We start from the raw sequence: 20,434 nt of genomic DNA on the forward strand, positions 1-20,434 counted from the left end.
ATGGTGACCATGGCAACTAGCATCATTTATCGTAAGAACTGGTTCAGTAATGTCCTTCAGGGAAGGAAATCTACCATCTTCCCTGGTCTGACCTGCAAGTGACTCCAGACCCCCAGCAATGTGTTTGATTATTAACTGCCCTCTGTAATGGCCGAGCAAACCACTCAGACGAACAGCAATTAGGGACGGGCAACAAATGCTGGCGCAGCCAGTGACTTGACTCCCACATCCCATGAAAGAATAAAAAAGAAAACATGTACTCTGCAAGTGGTGTCAATGGTGTTAAAATTGATCAGATGTTAGTTATTTATTAGCAGGATTTATAGCTGCCAATGTGAGTAAACATTTACACTACCGAGTTCAGATCTTGGAATTGTAAAATTGAATGGCCATGCGCATTAATAATGGCAATAATAAACTAAATAGAGACACCTGATTATTCTCCTTCCAGTTTTGTAGATCTGAAGTTGCTATTTGATCATATTTTTAAATAAATTTGGAGTATCCAATCATTTTTTTTCCAATTAAGCGTGGCTAATTCACCTAACCTGCACGTCTTTGGGTTGTGGAGGTGAGACCCATGCAGACACTGGGAGAACGTGTAAACTCCACACGGACAGTGACCCGGGATCGAACCCGGGTCCATGGCGCTGTGAGGCAGCAGTGCTACCCACTGCGCCACTGTGCCACCCTTCTATCTGATTATTTTGGTCATTACAAATATGGCAGATTGCACGTTTGAGGCTTAGGAGGCTATTTACTGGCTGAAAAATTGAATTGGACGGCCAGATTTCTCGGCCTTTATTTTCTGATTATGCTATCTTTTATGAGTAATTCATCCCATTAGAAAATCACGATGTTATTTTTTTTCATATTCATGAAACAGGGTTATCAGGTCCCCTAATGATCCCTGATAGGCTTCGTTTAATTTTCCCTGTTGGATTTTGTGGAGAGTAGGTGAAATTTGTAAATTGTTTTAGTTTGGAATCATTTAGACTTTTTGGTGTTCCTGGTTCATTTCCGCTTATACTTGCAGTTTTTTGATGGTAAGGAAAGACCAGGAGAACTGTAACTTATGCAGGAGTTCTTTGACACTAAGGGACTTTGTGTGTACTTCAAGGGAGAACTTGCAGGTGTGAAGCAACTTTATTTATTGAAAACACTGCACTGTAAGTTGGGTTCTTTTTCTGGCATTCTTGATCCACATTTTGCTCTTCCTGTGCACCACCTTCTTCTGGGAAGATGGAGGCCATCCTCATCCTCATCAATCCAGTAAACCTCCTGAAAGCCTTCCTTGATTGCATATTGAACACGACTAATGGGCTGAGTTGCAGAGTTTCGCCAGATTAACCCAGCCACCAAAAACAAGAATTCAGATTTTCTGTAGTCGATTCTATTACTTTCCTTGTACTGACATGGGCTTCATTTATGTTGTATCTATTGGTACCCTGTGTTCTGGAAGCCTTACTCCAGGCATAAGGTGTAGCTGCAGGATATAACTCAAAGCCTTGAAGCCCAGTTGAGTATAACTATCAGTGCTGGTATGGGAGATGTTGCATGATGAAAAAGTCCAGAAAGACTTGCTGAGTAGTAGGATCACATTAAACCAAAGTTTCAGACGGTAGTAAAAGATCCCATGTTGCTATTGCAAAACAGAGCATGGGAGATTTCCACATGTGCTGGTCAATATTCATCTCTCAACCAGCATCACTAAAAGATTATCTGATCATTACCACATTGCTGCTTGTGGGAGCTTTCTGTGTGCTAATTGCCTGTTGTGTTTCCTCCACAACATCAGTGAGTACATTTTAAAAGTACTTCATTGGCTGCAGCTTTGGAATTTCCTGAGGTCATGAAAGGCACAATGTAAATGCAAACTCTCTTTCTTGAAGTAGCAGTCAGACTAGGGTACCTGTAATGTTCAGTCATGGACATGAGCCTGAGATAACTCTCAGGCCGATGGAATAGAAGCATTTCATCGTCGGCAAGTTTGAGTTCATGCACTCAAAGGAAGAAGTGCATTGTTCTCTTGTACTACTGTTTCTTTCCTTGAATATGAGACAGAGGGCTTTCTTGGCAAACTAGGCTTATGTCATTCGGCAGAGAACTGACCCAGTTAATTAATCTCGAAGGTGGTGGATTTGGAAAGACCCCAGTGACATATGAACTCAGCGTCTTGATCTATCTTTTTCAGTTTTGGGACGCCTGCCAGTCTGTAGAATTTGTTCCTCTGACTCTGTTAGGAAGGAAATGGAGGGCATGGTCCACCTGAAGAGAACATCAGTTCCCCTTCTTTGTGTAATGCAAGCTGCTGCCACTCCATTACAGCAAAAGTCATCAGCTTCTGCTTTATGTAGTGGTTGTAATCATTGCAACAATAGTTGGGGGAAAATGGAATTGGAGGTTCATCCATTCCCACTTAATTTATTCTTCCATGGGTATTGTTGGCAAGATCAGCATTTATTGCCCAGCTGTAATTGCCCTTGAACTGAGTGCCGTGCTAGGCCATTTCAGAGGACAGTTAAGAGTCAACCACATTTCTGTGGATCTGGAGTCACATGTAGGCCAGACCGAGTAAGAACGGCAGATTCCCTTTCCCTAAAGGAACATTAGTGAACTGGATGGGTTTTTACAAAAATCTATAATAGTTTCATGGTCACCATTACTGAGAGGAGCTTTATATTAGTTGAATTTTAATTCAACCAGCTGACATGGTGGGACTTGAACACATGTTCCTTCAACAGCACCTTCCAAACCCGCAGCCATTACCATCTAGAACCATAATTTCCCTTTGTATTGGGTGCGTTACTGGGTTATGGGGATAGGGTGGAGGTGTGTGCTTGGGTAGGGTGCTCTTTCAAAGAGCCGGTGCAGACTCGATGGGCCGTATGGCCTCCTTCTGCACCGTAAATTATATGATTAGAAGGACAAGGCTAGCAGATACATGGGAACACCACCATCTGGAGGTTTCTCTCTAAGCCACCCACCATCCTGACTTGGAAATGTATTGCAACCCCTTCACTGTCGCTGGGACAAAATCCTGGAACACCCTCCCTAACAGCACTGTGGGTGTACCTACACCTCAGTGATTGCTACGGTTCAAGAAGGCAGCTCACCCACCAACACCTCAAGGGCATTTAGGGATGGGCAATAAATGCTGGCCTGGCCAACGATGCACCCATCCCATTAAATAATTTTTTAAAACGCAGTTTTACACTGCAAAAATAACTCAGATGACTAGTAAATCAAAAGGAAAATCCAGCCATTGATTCAAAGAAGTGTGAGAATCATAGAATCATAGAATTTACAGTGCAGAAGGAGGCCATTGGGCCCATCGAGTCTGCACCGGCCCTTACAAAGAGCACCCTACTGAAGCCCACGTATCTACCCTATCCCCGTAACCCAGTAACCCCCACTTTACCTTTTTTGGACGATAAGGGCAATTTAGCATGGCCAATCTATCTAATCAGCACATCTTTGAACTGTGGGAGGAAACCAGATCACCCGGAGGAAACACACGCAGACATGGGGAGAACGTGCAGACTCCGCACAGACAGTGACCCAGCGGGAATCGAACCTGGGACCCTGGCGCTGTGAAGCAATTGTGCTAACCACTATGCCACCGTGCTGCCCTGTGGGTAGAAGACAATTTGGATAATGTTGGAAGTTAAGCAGAAGAAAAAAAGAAAATTCAGTAGAGTAATAAGCACGTGGCTAAAAGTATGGGTTAAAAAGGACTTGCATTAATTTAGGACCTTTCACAATCTCTGGATACCCAAAATATCATGCAGCCAAAGAAGTAATTTTTGAAGGGTAGTCACTGTTAACACACAAGAGTTCTGCTGTTGCACGCAACTAATGTGACAAGAAAGACATATGTGAGTATTCCCTGGAAAATAATAAACCTAAGCATTTGCTTTTGCACAAAATGCTAATATTGTCAGGAAGTAGAGCTTGTGCTGTACACCAAAGCAATTTATTCCAAAGAATGGCATTTGAAAATGGCTGTGGACACACAGTGCATCCTGCAACATCTGCACAAAACTGGTAATCACGCTTACTGCTAATAAATTAGAAAGAAACAAAATGTTTGGAATCTGTGGAAAGATTGAAGAGATGACGATCTATTGAACCAAGAAAAAATATTTCTCATCGTTCCTCCAGCAGCAGTTGAGATTTTTCTTTTAAAAATGTTGTGTTTTTCATCAAGTATAGTGATTGCACAACGGTATCACTTTAAATGGGTTAATTATTGGACTTTTCATCAAGAAATGCATTCTTCCTCAAATTGCACAGTATAATCAAAGTGCTTTTCCTTTTGCAAGACTATAAATCTCTACTGCCTGACTTTCTGATGTTGTCCTTTATTGTTTTACCTATAGTTGCTGTGCAGAGTTTTAGATCAGTGTCGGGATTGTCAACTGTGATTCAATATATTCCAGGAGGTTTCATCACATGACTCACCCCCTCACACTCCAGCCATTAATCGGCCAACTCATCCATCCTTGTGACGCATGGCCTTCCTCCGCCAATTGGAAAGCAAAAAGACTCGCGACCCAATTGGATGATGCTTGACTGTCAGTCAGATAGCCTTTTCCCCCCCACATTTTCAATATCTTTATGTGTGACAAAGAGAAATGTTTGAAGAAAATGAAAACTAAACCATCTTTTTTAATGCCCCAATGATTTTTCTCTCGGGTTGCACACAGCAATTCCTGGAGATTGATCTTCAATTGCTGGAGACTGGAGGCCAATCCTGGAGGGTTGCCAGCCCTCCCAGTGTGCAAGCAGATCTGAGCAACGCTGGTTTGTACAACAAACTGTACATTGGGACAAGAGGCAAAACTCAGAACCGACCTTTCCCTTATGTACTAACCCATTGGTCATGCCCAGTAAAATCACATCCCTTAACTTGTATGCTACATCAGCGCTGTACTACAGCACGGTAAAATTTGCTCAGAAATGAGCCTCAGAAATTGCAATCTGGTGTCAAATCCCTCCCTGCCTTTTATATGCAGTGTTTCAGGCCCCTAAGTAGTGTTGGCAAAACGCTGACTGTTTGGATCAGTGATTGAAAGGCTTCAACTTCACAGAGAACTCCTATTTGGCATATTTAGCAAGACTGCAGAGTAGGATTACCAATCCTTCCGGGATTGCTCTGGAGTCTCCAAGAATTAGAGACAGAGCTCCAGGAAAAAAAAAATCAGCAAGGAATTTTTAAAATTGTATTTTCGTTAATCAATTTAGTCTGCTGGCTATGGAAAATATCGGAGATGCAGAAAAGAGGCCGTTTCACTGACGGTCCAGCATATTCCAGTCAGGTAATAAATTGGGTAAAATTTGGCTCTATGATTGGCAGTGGACAGGTGGGCATCACAAGGATGGACCAATGATGCAAGCGTGAGAGTGGGTCAGTTAGCAGCAGGAACCACATGATGACATCTCCGGAAATATGTCCAAACCCAATTGGCAAACCAACTACTGAGTCAGGAAGCTGAGAGTTTAATTTCATCGAGTGCATTAGAAATTAATCCACACATTCCTCACCCTCTGGGCTTGTAGCAAATTCCACAGAAAGCAAAGGATTGTGAATGTGTTGCTCTAATTAACAAAAGCTTTTAATTATAAAAAAGATCATTCTCAACAAGTGTATCTTTATTCCACTGAACCTTTCTTAGCCAAAGTCTTCTTGTCATAAGAGGGGGGGGGGGGTGCTCCAGTGAGAAAGCCCGGTACAGTGGTACGGTGGCACAGCGGTCACCATTGCTGCCTCACAGCGCCAGGGACCTGGATTCGATTCCGACCTTGGATGACTGTCTGTGTGGAATTTGCACTTTCTCCCCGCGTCTGCATGGGTTTCCTCCAACTCCCACGGTCCAAAGATGTGCAGGCTAGGTGGACTGGTCATTCTAAATTGCCCTTTAGTGTCCAAAAAGGTTAGGTGGGGTTATGGGGATAGGGTGGGGGTGTGGGCCTTGATGGGGTGCTCTTTCAGAGGGTTGGTGCAGATTTGATGGGCTGAACGCCCACCTTCTGCACTGTAGTGGTTCTATGATTATATGAGTTGGGCAGCCTGGCTTCATCTGAATTTTGCCATCCAGCTCTCTTCCTGAAACAAGTGTCTAGCGAGCCGCTCACAGGCCTGCTGAGGTTGGGCAGCCCAGAGGCCACCATGGGGTGGTGGGGATGCTAGCTTGATGAGGGCTCCATCGAGCAAAATTACTTGGGGGACGGGATGTGGGAGGGGGAACATAGAACATACAGGGCAGAAGGAGGCCATTCGGCCCATCAGGTTTGCACCAACCCACTTAAGCCCTCACTTCCACCCTATCCCTGTAACCCAATAACCCCATCTAACCTTTTTTGGACACTAAGGACAATTTAGCATGCGCAATCCACCTAACCTGCACATCTTTGGACTGTGGGAGGAAGTCGGAGCACCTGAAGGAAACCCACGCAGACACGGGAAGAACGTGCAGATTCTGCACAGTGACGCAGCGGGGAATCGAACCTGGGACCCTGGCGCTGTAAAGCCACAGTGCTATCCACTTGTGCTACCGTGCTGCCCAATAAAAGAAGGCGAGGTGGAGCCCAGGGACAGCAGAGACTCGATCTTCGTTTTATGAGGTCACAATGAACATAAGTTTTAAATTTGAAAAGTGCTTTAGGAGCCGAGAGGTGCTATATCAAAGCAATTCTTTCTTCCTTCACACAGCTGGGGGGGGGCATCAGGTTTCACAACAGAATGTCTTCGGTGAGCATTTGGATTCAGCTGGCTGCATTGGGATCTGGATGATATTGCAGGGTCCCCATCAAAACATAAAAATGAGGAGCAGGAGTAGGCCGCTTGGCCCCTCGGGTCTGAACTATTAATGGGGACAAGTGCCGACACCTTTCCTTTGCTTCCCTAATTGCCCGCCAGAGAATGCTGTACCCACCCACCCACAGCTGCAGATTGGTTGGCAGACCTGACAGAACATCTCCACCTGGAAAAGATCAAATTCATTATCCGAGGGTCAGCGGATGGCTTCCACAAAGCATGGAGGCCATTCACTAATGTCTTCCAGAACCTTTCGAGGTCAACAGCCAATAAAGAGCGGGGCAGGGGGGCACAGTGGGGTAAATGAACACACAACATAAGTGCCACTCAGATTTTAATGCCCTTTTTTGCCCACTTTCCACTTGGCAGACAGGAAATTAAATAAAAAAATTTAGAGTACCCAATTCATTTTTTCCAATTATGGGGCAATTTAGCATGGCCAATCCTCCTATCCTGCACATCTTTTTGGGTTGTGGGGGCGAAACCCACGCAAACACGGGGAGAATGTGCAAACTCCACACGGACAGTGACCCAGAGCCGGGATCGAACCTGGGACCTCGGCGCCGTGAGGCAGCGGTGCTACTCACTTGGCCACCGTGCTGCTCATAGCAGACAGGAATTAACATCACAACCGTTGCCCCACAACCCACTATTTGTCCATTTCATGAAAAATGTTCCCTTATTCATTTGTGGAATGTCAGTGACACTGGGATTTAATGCGTATCCTTAATTTTGCTTGAAAAGGCAGTGGTGAGCCGCCATCTTGAACCACTGCTGTCCGTGTGCTATAGGTACACCCACTGTGCTGTTTGGGAGAGAGTCCCAGGATTTCAATCCAGCCACACGGTGATAGATTTAAAATACTTAGCAAAGGAACAAGGTGCAGAAAGAGGAGAAATTCCGTCACACACAGCATCAGGATCTGGGACACAACACATAACCTGATAGGGTTGGAGAATCAAGAGGGTCCATTGGACTTTTTAAAAGGTAACTGGTCACTCGAAGAGGGCTGAATTACAGGGTTATGGGGAGAAAGCTGAGGTGCGAGATTAAATTGGACAACATTTCAGAGAGGTAGTACGGGCATGACAGATCGATTGGCCTTCCTCTGTGCTGTATCATTCTAAGATTCTATTTGCAGCCTGTCCACTAAATACCGGTTTGCTTGGCACAGCAGAATTGATGACTTCAGTGAAAATTCATTTTTCCCCAGCCCTCCGGGGTGAGTAAATGAATTACATTCTTGTCTGCAGCAAATAAATTACCTTTCAAAAACAACTATTTCGAGGGTCAGCCTACAGTAACCAAGAAAATCTGTTTAAATGTACATATTGTGCAAAAGTGTGACAAAAGGGAGGAAATTAAAGTTGTTCATAAGTTAATGATTTATTTACTGCTATACTGTCCTAATTGCACTCCCAATATGTTAGAAATGTTCTCACTTTGCTTAAAATAATAATGTTACCCCTGAGCAATCAACACTTGCCCATTACTGATACCTCTGCCCATAGTATACTCCTGTGATTACAGCTTTTCACACTTCTAGAAGTACGCAGGCGATTGGTTAGTAAGCCGTATAAACACTGTGGCTACAAGAGCAGGTCAGAGTGGGGAATCCTGCAGTGGTAACATACAAACATATGAATTAGGAGCAGTAGTTGGCAGTTTGGCCCCTTGACCCTGTTTCGCCATTCAATAAGACCAAAAGATATAGGCAGAAGTAGGCCATTTGGTTCATCGAGTCTGCTCTGCCGTTCAATAATATTTGGTTGATTTGATCGTGGCCCTGACTCCAAAGTCCCATTCGATAACATAGATACATAGAAGACAGGAGCAGGAGGAGGTTTTTGGCTCTTCGAGCCTGCTCCGCCATTTATCACAATCATGGCTGATCATCCAACTCAATAGCCTAATCCTGCTTTCTCCCCATAACCTTTGATCCCATTTGCCCCAAGTACTATATCTAGCCGCCTCTTGAATATATTTAATGTTTTAGCGTCAACAACTTCCTGTGGTAATGAATTCCACAGGCTCACCATTCTTTGGGTGAAGAAATGTTTCCTCATTTCTGTCCGAAATGGTTTACCCTGAATCCTCAGACTGTGACCCCTGATTCTGAACCCACCCACCATCGGGAACATCTTCCCTGCATCTGCCCTGTCTAGTCCCGTTAGAATTTTATAAGACTCTATGAGATCCCCCCTCATTCTTCTGAACTCCAGCGAGAACAATCCTAACCTAGTCGATCTCTCGTCATATGACAGTCCCGCCATCCCTGGAATCAGTCTGGTAAAACTTTGCTGCACTCCCTCGAGAGCAACAACATCCTTCCTCTGAAATGGAGACAAAACTGCACACAATATTCTAGGTGTGGCCTCACCAAGGCCCTGTATAATTGCAACAACACATCCCTGCTCCTGCACTTGAAACCTCTCACAATGAAGGCCAACATACTATTAGCCTTCTTTACCGCCTGCTGCACCTGCATGCTTACCTTCAGCGAATGGTGCACTCGGATACCCAGGACCCGCTGCACACTCCCCTCTCCCAATTTACAACCGTTCAGGTAGTAATCTGACATTTGACTCCCTTGTTAGTCAAGAATCTACCTCTCTGTAAAAACATTCATTGACCCTGCCTGTACCGCTCTCTGGGAAGAGAATTCCAATGATTCATGACCCTCTGAGAGAAAAAAATGTCTCCCCATCTCCCTCTTAAACGGGAGACCCCTTATTTTTAAAATGTGTCCCCTAGTTCCAGACTCCCCCATGAAGGGAAACATCCTTTCAGCATCCACCCTGCCTATTGCCCTCAAGATCTTGTATGTTTCAAGAAGATAATTTCTCATTCTTCTAAACTCTAATCGATACTGGTCCAGCCTGTCCACCTTCTCCTCAGAAGATAACTCGTCAAGCCCAGCTATCAGTCAAATGAATCTTCTCTGAACTGTTTCTAACACATTTATAATTTCTTAAATAAGGAGACCGAAACTGTACACAGTACTCCAAATGTTGTCTCCACAATTCTCTGTACATCTCGCAAAACGTCCTTACCTTTATATTCCATTTCCCTTGCAATAAAGTGCCTTTCTAATCACTTGCTATACTTGCATACTAACTTTTTGTGATTCAAGTACCAGGACACCCAGATCCACAGGTGTGTAATGGAATACTTTCCATTTGCCTGGATGATTGCGGCTCCAACAACACTCAAGCAGTTTGACATCATCCAGGACAAAGCTGCCGATTTAATCTGTTCCCCATCCATTATCATAAACATTCACTCCCTCTGTGACGAGCACACAGAGGCAACAGTGCGTGCCATCTAATAGATGCATTAAGCGACTCACCATGCCTCTCGGCAGCATCTTCCAAACCCGCAATCTCGACCACATAGAAAAACAAGGATAGTAAGTTCACGGGAACACCATCTTAGAAAGAATCATAGAGCTGTTACAGCACAGGAGGTGACCATTTGGTCAGTCAGGTTTGTGCTGGCTCTCTATTCAAGCAATTCATTTAATGCCACTCCGTCACCTTTTCCACATAGCCTTGCAAATGTTTCTTCTTCAGATAATGATCCAATTCTCTTTCGAAAGCCTCAATTGAATCTGCCACCATTGCACTCGCCAGCATCACATCCCAGATCTCAAATGCTTGCTGCATAAAAAGGTTTATCCTTACGTCGCCATTGCTTCTTTTGTTGATCACCTTAAATCTGTGCCCTCTGGTTCTCAATCCATTCCACCATTGGGACGTTTATCCCAGAACACCCTGAATACTGTACCTCTATCACATCTCCTCTCAAACTTCTCTTCTGCAAGGAGAGCAGCGCCAGCTTCTCCAACCTATCCACCTAACTGAAGTTCCTGTTGCTGGAACTATTCTCATTTTGCACACTCCCCAATGCCATCACATCTTCCTAAATGTGTGCTGCCCAGAATTGGACACAATGCACCAATTGAGGTCTAATCAGTGGTTTATACAGGTAACTTCCTTTTTTGTATTTTATTTATAAATCCCTTATTTAAATAACATATCATCCCATGTGCTTTTTTACACCTCTGTGAACCTCACCCTGCCACCTTGAACAATTTATCTACACATGGTTCTCCTGTTCCTGCACGCCCTTTAGAATTGCACTTTTTATGTTGCCTCACCCTCCTCTCCCTACAAAAACTTCACACTTCCCTGCATTAATTTCATCTACCACTTAAAGTCAAGTGCAACTTTAACTTGTCAAAAACAAGGAGGCAGAAACAAGTGTGTATTCCTAATTCTATTTCACAAAGCAACATTTGCAGGGGTATTATCAATATGGTTTCCAGCTGACACAGCAGATGAGAGTTGACTTTTAATGACTAATTGAAATCGGTTGATGAGGAGCTGCAATTTAATTGTCAACTTCTCCATTTCACCACTTGAGCTGGGTTTTGGCCAGTGGTGAAGTAACAGAGTTATGTTTGACATCCAAGATTGTGATTGGCTTTGATGCGTTTCACAATCTCAATTCAGTGTGTCACCGTTCAGCTTTCATGCTCGGCTTTTGCTCGGAGGTTAAAATTGATGATGAGACAAAACAGATGACAAGTTGCCAAAATGTTGGGGTTCATGGAAAAGAAAGTTGGGAAAACAAGCCGACTGGGTTTGCGTTACCATTAAGGACCAATTGTGTCCCTTTGGTGATATACGCATGAAAATCCGATCTCTCGTTCTGTAGCTGCTGGCTGTGACATTGGACAACGTTATACTGACTTCAGAAAGGTGTCTGGGTATCACGTGATTTCCTATCATTTTCTCCCTCTGCTGTTTCACCACATGAAATGAAAAATGAAAATTGCTGATTGTCACGAGTAAGCTCCAATGAAGTTACTGTGAAAAGCCCCTAGTCGCCACATTCCGGCGCCTGTTTGGGAGGCTGGTACGGGAATTGAACCGTGCTGCTGGCCTGCCTTGATCTGCTTTAAAAGCCAGCGATTTAGCCCAGTGTGCTAAACCAGCATTGTTTTCCTAAACTGCTTGGCAGTTCATGTTGTTGGTGTTTTACATTGCGAAATACTCTACCTAAAAGCCCCCTTGAATCTTCTAATATTTGCTCTGTACACATTTCAGAACCTCTCCCAGTGTGCGAACAGAATCGGATGCTAAATACCTTAGATTGCCGTAAAGAAACCCCCCACTTCAAGTGTCTTCACTAATCAAAAGACCAATTTGCTCACTTAGACCCCCTCTTAAAGATGTCACTCAGGTACGCAGATTGGTTTTAGCGAAGCTGTCACTGTCTGCGTGGGAAATTGTGCACAAAAACATGTACCCAGAAGATTTATTACAGCATGCTTTCAGTCATCAGACTGTGCTTTTAGTTCTGTAGCAATGCCCGAGGTCATTTAACCTGCAAAAAATTCTTTTGTCTGGCTAATACCATCTGCTGCTAGACGTAGGAAACCTCATTTGTCTGAACATTTGAACAACAAATACCAGAATTAACCACATTGCTTTGATTACAACTCTCTGTGGGCCATAGGGCTGAACTTCCTGCCAGATTTGGTGTTTTTCTAAAAGTAGTAAAGATTTATTCAGCACTTTTCATGGCCGCCAAACATTTCAAAGTGCTTTACAGCCAATGAAGTACTTTTTTGAAATGTAACCACTGTTGCAGTTTAGGAACCATGGCAGCCAATTTCACACAGCCAACTCCCCCGAACAGCAATGTGATATTGACCACTGTTGTTTGAGGGATGAATATTAGCCAAGACATCAGAAAGAAGAAACACCCCCGCTCCTTTTCAGAATAATGCCATTGGGTTGGACTTTGGTTTAATGGCTCACCCAAAAGTTAGCACCTCTGACAGGGCAGGACACGTTTGGTACTGCACTAGTGTTTCTGCCTCGGGCTTTTTAGTGCTCGAGTCCTGGAGTGGGTCTCTAACCCAGATCCTTGTGATTGAGAGGCCATGGGGCTGCCAACAGAGCCCCAGCTGACACTTCTTCTCACATGCGGGACCTCAAATCGATGGACCACTTAAGACTGACTTTCTACAAAAGCACCCCCAATTCACAAGCTGCCTCACTGTTGCTCCACCAGTTTCATTTCCTGGTCTCCAAACTTGCTTTGCCCTCTTTTTGGTTTCTATCAACAGGCACTTTCAGGTGCATAATGGCATAGTGGTTACGTCACTGGACTAGTAATGCAGAGGCTTGTACTATTGATTCAGAGACATGAGTTCAAATCTCAGCCCCGGCAGCTTGGGGAATTTTAATTAACTTAATTAACTAAATCTGGAATGAAAGGTTTGTGTCAGGGACGATGACCATGGAACCACTGGATTGTCGGACAAACCCATCTGGTTCGCTCCTGTCTTTTCAAGAAAGAAATATGTCTTCCTTACCTGGTCTGGTCAATATGAGTGACTCCGGATCCTCAGAAATGTGGTTGACTCTTAACTGCCCACTGAAATGGCCTATCAAACCACTCAACGGTATTCAAGAAGGCAGCTCACCACCACCTCCGCAAGGGCAATCAGGGGTTGGCAATGCCCCCATCCTGTCAATGATTTTTTTTTAAGTGGCTGGATCCTTTTCACTGTATACTATGGTTAATGGCTGTTGCTTCCACCCTCCCTCTGAGGTAAATCTGCACAAGCTAAGAACTATCTTATATCATGGAATGGATTTTCTGGTCCCACAGCCTCTGTGCCAAAGTGAAATAAAAAATGACCAATTATCTACACACCCAACTCTATTTGAGGGCAATGCACAGGGAATCGGCTACATATAAAATTTCCCTCTGGGGAACATGTTACTTATGTTGCGAAATAATACTAGACTTCCATTTCAGAGACTGTCATCATCAATTTTCTTGGAGACTCAGCTTTTCAGCCTATGACACCCAATATTAGTATATGGATGGATGGAGGTCACTGGAGAGTCAGCATAAGCTGTGACTTGATCACAAAGGGGATAAGTTATAAATAGTTGCTGTTTACTGTACTATCCCTCACCCTGATGTCAAACACCGCCCTCTTAGAAATGGCCATTTAACTCCAGGGTCGACAAATGGAATGCTTTTAGAACCAGACATGAACAGAACACACCTGTCCTGTGACTGCACCCAAAGTTGGCAGGGAGATCCAACTTCCCCCTCAAGAATATTGTAGATTGCAAGCTCACTGCTTAATGTTTAACCGCTTGTTTCTCAGGAAAAAAAACAATCCTATAAAGATCATTGCCTCAAATACAGAGAATTCTTTAAAATCCGTGAACATCCACTGGCTGGGATTTTCCGGTCCCACCTATGGTGAGAATTATCATGGGCGGGACTGGAAAATTCAGAGAGCAGTGAAAAGTCCGTTGACTTCAGGCAGGAGCAGTGGGGCCACAAAATCCTGCCAACGACTGCACTCATCAAGATTTTTCAATATGTTTAAGTGCCCCCAGATGTCAAATCCACTGTTGTGGAATGATGATGAAATCAAGTCCATTTATGCCTAAGACATTGTAAACGTGCTTCTACTCTTATTAGAAGCAATTGTCAAGTGAGCATCTTCACTGCTATTTGTCAGGCATATAAGGTCAAGCAGAAGAGATTTATTTTCTGCAGGAGGATTGACTGTGCAGCTATAAACTCTGACATTGTAACAATCCTGTTTTATCTGTAACACTTGTTTAAGCACAGCCCCAAACCCAGCCACATTAGAGTTTATCTCGGAAGTGTTCTAGCTTTCCATTTCCTTGAGAATGAAAATTCATCCAAGAACCACCTCTGATATCCAGGTTTCTAAAGGAGGGGCTCGGGAAATCTGTCCACTTTTTGTTAAGTCCCAGGACCAATGGTGGCATAGGAACAAAGGAACATAGGGTCAAGGAGCAGGAGTACGCCACTCAGCTATGCGAGCTTGCTCTGCCATTCAATAAGATCACGGCTAATGTGGTTGTGGTCTCAGCTCCACTTTGCCATCTGCCTCCCATAACCCTTGACTCTCTTACCGATCAAAAATCTATCTAATTGGATTTGGATTTGTTTATTGTCACGTGTACCGAGGTACAATGAAAAGTATTTTTCTGCGAGCAGCTCAAACAGATCATTTAGTACATGAAAAGAAAAGATAAAGAAAATACATAATAGGGCAACACAAGGTACACAATGTGAATACATAGACACCGGCATCGGGTAAAGCATACAGGAATGTAGTATTAATCAGGTCAGTCCATAAGAGGGTCATTTAGGAGTCTGGTAACAGCGGGGAAGAAGCTGTTTTGGAATCTGTGCGTGTTCTCAGACTTTTGTATCTCCTATCCGATGGAAGAAGTTAGAAGAGTGAGTAAGCTGGGTGGGAGGGTCTTTGATTATGCTGCCCACATTCCCAAGGCAGCAGGAGGTGTAGACAGAATCAATGGATGGGAGGCAGGTTTGTGTGATGGACTGGGCTGTGTTCACAACTCTCTGAAGTTTCTTGCGATCTTGGGCCTAGCAGTTGCCATACCAGGCTATGGTGCAGCCAGATAGGATGCTTTCTTATGAAAGCACACCACCTTGAATAAAGACAGTGACCCAGCCTCTACTCTTATCTGGGAAAAGAATTCCACAGACTAATGATCCTCTGAGAGAGAAAAATTCTCATCTACATCTTAAAAGATGTCTTAGACTGTGTCCCCTAGTTCTCGTCTCCTACACAAGTGGAACCAACTTCCCGTTATCCACCCTATCAAGTTCTCTCAGGATCTTAGATGTTTCAAATAAGATCACCTCTCTCGTTCTTCTAAATTCCAATAGGTATTGGCCCAAATTCTTCAACCTTTCTTCATAGAATTTGCCCCTCATCTCATAATAAGTTCATCATATCTTCCCCCTCATAAACGTATGACCGATTGCTCATGCGGAAAGGCAAATAATGCCTTTAAATATGTGGCCTGGAGTAAAATATTGAGCTTCAGGTTTCCACAATAAATCCCTATCATTGTTTAAGTGTCATTTCTCCTGGGATAAATCTTCAGAAAACCCAATCATCCAGCAGTGCATTTTATGATAATTTACAGAATCTTTTTCTTATTGACTGTCAGAACAGCAAGCATTAGAATGCGTATTCCAGAAAGGGTGTGAGCATTAACTTGGGATTCACTTGTTCCCCTATTAATAGACACAACTGTTGTTTCATTAGGAAGTGTATGCATGTAATGTCTAACACTGTACATAAATGCTTATAAAAGTGTGTGAAGATTGGCTCCAGTTCTATCCTTCACCGACAGGCTTTCTGGAATATAACAATCCACACGTCTTCACTATCAGCACTTTTTCACTCTTCTGAAAAAAATAGTTTTTGGGATGATCAGAAACTGTGATACCCATATCCTAACTTGCACCAAGTCCCTCCCAATCATCACCCCTGTGCTTACTGACCCATATCAGCCCAACAATGCCTCAATTTTAAAATTTGCATCTTTGTTTTCAAATCCCTCCATCCTCTTGCTCCTACCTATCTCTGAAACCACTCTAGCTTTGCAACCAATTCTGCCCCGCTGAGCATCTCTAATTTTAGTCACTCCACAATTTCTGGCAATACCTTCAGCTGGTTAGACCCTAAGCTCTGCTGTTCCCTCTTTAAATCTCTCCGCCTCATTTCCCATCTCGGATCTTTTAAGATCCTCCATTAAATGTCTGCTCTTCTTCAAAATAATGCCATGGGCTATGTCCAACTGAAGGGGTAGCCGGGCCTCAGTTTAATGGTCTCATCCAAAAGACAGCACCTCTGACAGTGCAGCATTCCTTCAATATTGCACTGGAACATCAGCCGGATGTTTATGTTCAAATCCAAAGCAACGTAGTGAGCAACTAAAGAAAAAATAATTAAGGAAAGGAAACGGATCATACTTCATTAGATTGGATAATATAATTATTGATACACTGTAGAAATATTTTAAAGTACCACCAAAAAGCCATCTAGTGGCACATTTGCTTCCAGTTTTCTTCATATTGGTAACTTGCCGGATATAGATTTAATTAATCTGTTTATCTTCATCCAGCTTTGGAAAGTCAAGGTCGAGTAAAACATTTATTCAGGAATTTTGTTACTATGAAGTAACAGACTATGCTTTGGGATTTGTTTCAGAAAACATATAATATAATTTATTCATGCCTCTAATGATACGTTGCCTATGTGTCAGGATATTTAAGTCACTTGTTTCTCTGGGCGAAGCATTATAGTTTTTCATGTTAAAAGGGCTTCCATGAAGAGTTTAATGCTGTGTTGTTATATTCTGGGAGTGTGACTGACAGAGTAGCCTACAAGAGATACTTCTTGCAGCAGTAATCAGCTGAAGTGTCCTTCATGGGCACTTAGAAAATAACATGGATTTGTGTCATTCAGACAGTAGACAAGCAACAGACTTGATTCAACTAAACTCATGTTCATGACAGTTAAGGGAATATAAAGATAAGCTTGTCGTGGGTCTAGTTATTGCATGATTTCTTTTTGCTACCCAGATGAAGAAGATCTGCATGAAAACTCACCATCTACAAAGAAGTATAGAAATAAAGAATCATCACAGAAAAGCGATGATAAGGTTGAAGGTAGGTGAATTTCATCTGCAATATACAAGCTTAAGCAATACCCCAATAACATGGTATATAGATTCATATCCTACAAATGGAAGTGTAAATGTAATGCCTGTTGGAACGGAGAACTGCAATGCAGTACTGTCATTATAAAAGGCGGGGAAGTATTTGGAACTGATTGTAAGCTGTTCATGAAACATACATTATGCTTAATTCCATGTCATACAGCACTTACAAATTAATTTGTGAGATGTGGTGCATCGCTGGCTCGACCAGCATTTGTTGCACATCCTTAATTGTCCTTGAGAAGGTGGTGGTGAGCCACTCTCTTGAACCACTGCAGTCCATGTGGTGTAGGTATACCCACAGTGCTGTTAGGGAAGGAGTTCCAGGACTTTGACCCAGCAACAGTGAAGGAATGGAAATATAATTCAAGGTCAGGGTGCTGAGCGACTTAGAGGAGATCCTATGGGTGGTGGTGTTCCCATGCATCTGCTACCCTTTCCCTTCTGGGTGATCGAGGCGGTGGGATTGGAAGGTCCTGTTGAAAAAGCCTTGACGAACTGCCTCATTGGTCATTGATGATTGAAAAGGGTCCTCCAGATATGAAGAGGAGCTCACAACACTGAGCATTTTCCATTGGGGAGAAGATTTAGATAAATCATGAAGCAAATTTCTGGAAAAGGAAATCCAACATTTAGCGCAAACAATATTATTATCCGGTAATGAATGTGGTAACAAGCACAGAAGCATGGGCCAAAGGGACTTTTCTGTTCTGCAGATGTCTATGACTCTAAGCCTTGAATATGAAATGAAATGAGAAGTAATAATTCTACAGATTTCTGAAAAGGTGGAACTTGTCTGCGTTGTTGGTTAAGTTATTTAAAATATGGAATGAATATTTGTAATCCAGCATCTTGCTCCCATGCCCACATGTCAGTCCGTGGCCTGCTGCAATGTTCCATTGAAGCCCAGCGCAAGTTGGAGAAGCAAAATCTCATCTTCCAATTGGGCATATTGCAGTCATTCAGCAGTTTTAGATTCTGACCTTTCACCTCCAACCCCATTTTTAAAAATAATGTATTGGCTCAGTGCATCCCCCCCCCCCCCCCCCCCCCCCCCCCCCACACACACACACACACACACACACATACACACACCAGGACATCTGTATTTTATTCTTAAAGTTGCTACTTTATGTTGCAGCTTCTACAGTTCTAACACATTCTCCCTCCCTTCGGTTCCGACAAAGAGTCAAAGGACTCGAAACTCAACTCCGTTTCTGTCCTAATAGATGCTGCCAGCCCTGCTGAGTTTTTCCAGTGAACTGTGTTCTTGTTTGGAATAAATGTCTGATTGTGAGTGGTATTGAATATTATTTATAGCATTAACTTCTGTTCCTGATTAATTATAATGAGGGCAGATAGAAATAGCAATGATTCTGTGTGGCATGGTGGTTCCTGTGGTAGCTGGAACCGTGACACCATCATGCAGAGGAAAGTGGGCGATTGAGCGGAAATTATAAGACTTGCCGACATTAAACATTGATATTTTTAAAAATATATTTTATTCCAAACTTCTCCAAAAAATACCAAAACAAAAAGAATTAGGGGAAACCCCCCCCCGCAGCGAACAACTTGTCAAACGTGGCCACGGACAATGCCCACCATGCCTCAAAGCCTTCCGCTGAACCCCTCAATTCAAACTTAATTTTCTCCAAATTAAGTCGTATAGATCCCAAACCAGGCCGCCACCCCGGCGGCATAGTCGACCGCCATTTCAGCAAAATTCTGCGCCAGGCAACCAGAGAGGCAAAGTCCACAGTATCGGCCTTTCTCCCCTCCATCAGCTCCGGCATTTCCGATGTCTGAAACATCGCCACCATCAGGCCCAGCCCGATCTCCACTCCCACAATCTTTGCTAGTGTCCTGAACACTCACGCCCAGTATCTCTCTAACTTCTCACAACTCCAGAACATATATACGTGGTTCGCTGGTCCTGGCCCACACTTCTCACACTCGTCTGCCACTCCCTGGACGAACTCACTCACCCTCGCCCGAGTCATGTGCACCCAGCGTACCACCTTAAACTGTATAAAACTCATCCTCACACGCAAAGAGGATGAATTCACATCGCCTCACTCCACACTCCCCAACCGATCTCACCCCCCCAAACCCCTCCTCCCATTTGACTTGTTCCTCACCACGTGTGTACCCCTGCTCTCCCAGTCACCCATATAGGTTCCAAATCCTCCCCTTCCACGTCCGGAAGCAGCAACCGTTCCAAAAGGGCATACTCCGGCAGCCTGGGACGTCTTTTCTGCACCTTCCATACAAAGTCCCTCACTTGTAAATACTTGAATTCACTTCCCTTTGGGAGCTCTACCCTCTCCCACAGCTCCTCTAGGCTTGCGAAGCTCACTTCCAGATACAAATCCCTCATCAGTCCCACCTCTCTCCACCTCCTATAAATACCATTAGTCTCCCCCCGACTTGAACCCGTGGTTCTCTCTCAATGGTGTTAACACCGACATCCCCTCCATTCTAAAGTGTCTCCTCAGCTGGTTCCACATCCTAATCGTGGACTGTGTAACCAAGCTCTTAGTATACCAGCGGCAGCGCCGCCGTCACCATGGCCCTGTAGCTGAAGCCTCTACAGCACTCCTCCACCCTAACCCAGTCTAACCCTTCTCCTTCCTACCACCGCCTCACTTTCTCCACATTCGCCGCCCAATAGTAGTGCAGCAGGTTCGGTGACCCCAACTCCTCTTTCAGCCTCTGCCTCTGCAACAGGGCCTTCTTCACACTTGGCATCTTCCCCACCCATACAAACTCTGAAAGGACTGTGTCCAACTTCTGGAAAAAGGCCCTTGGAATAAAAATCGTGAACGTCTGGAATATAAATACGTGGGTTTCCTCCGGGTGCTTGTTTCCTGAAAGACGTGCTTGTTAGGTGAATTGGACATTCTGAATTCTCCCTCTGTGTGTCCAAACAGGTGCCGTAGTATGGAGACTAGTGGTTTTTCACAGTAACTTCATTGCAGTGTTAATGTAAGCGTACTTG

The 20,434-nt window shown here is 43.9% G+C and overlaps 1 protein-coding gene across 1 annotated transcript in view; it reads left to right on the forward strand.

Annotated features, from left to right (window-relative positions):
- Positions 1-20,434, forward strand: part of macrod2 (mono-ADP ribosylhydrolase 2) — a 1,280,596-nt gene that overhangs the window by 1,176,814 nt on the left and 83,348 nt on the right. Inside the window, exon 11 of the mRNA XM_038806992.1 lies at positions 17,300-17,386. Coding sequence (XP_038662920.1) covers positions 17,300-17,386 — 87 coding nt within the window. The remainder of the gene's footprint in view (positions 1-17,299; positions 17,387-20,434) is intronic.

Source organism: Scyliorhinus canicula, chromosome 1 (genome assembly GCF_902713615.1).
Source record: "Scyliorhinus canicula chromosome 1, sScyCan1.1, whole genome shotgun sequence".
Classification (NCBI taxonomy): domain Eukaryota; kingdom Metazoa; phylum Chordata; class Chondrichthyes; order Carcharhiniformes; family Scyliorhinidae; genus Scyliorhinus; species Scyliorhinus canicula.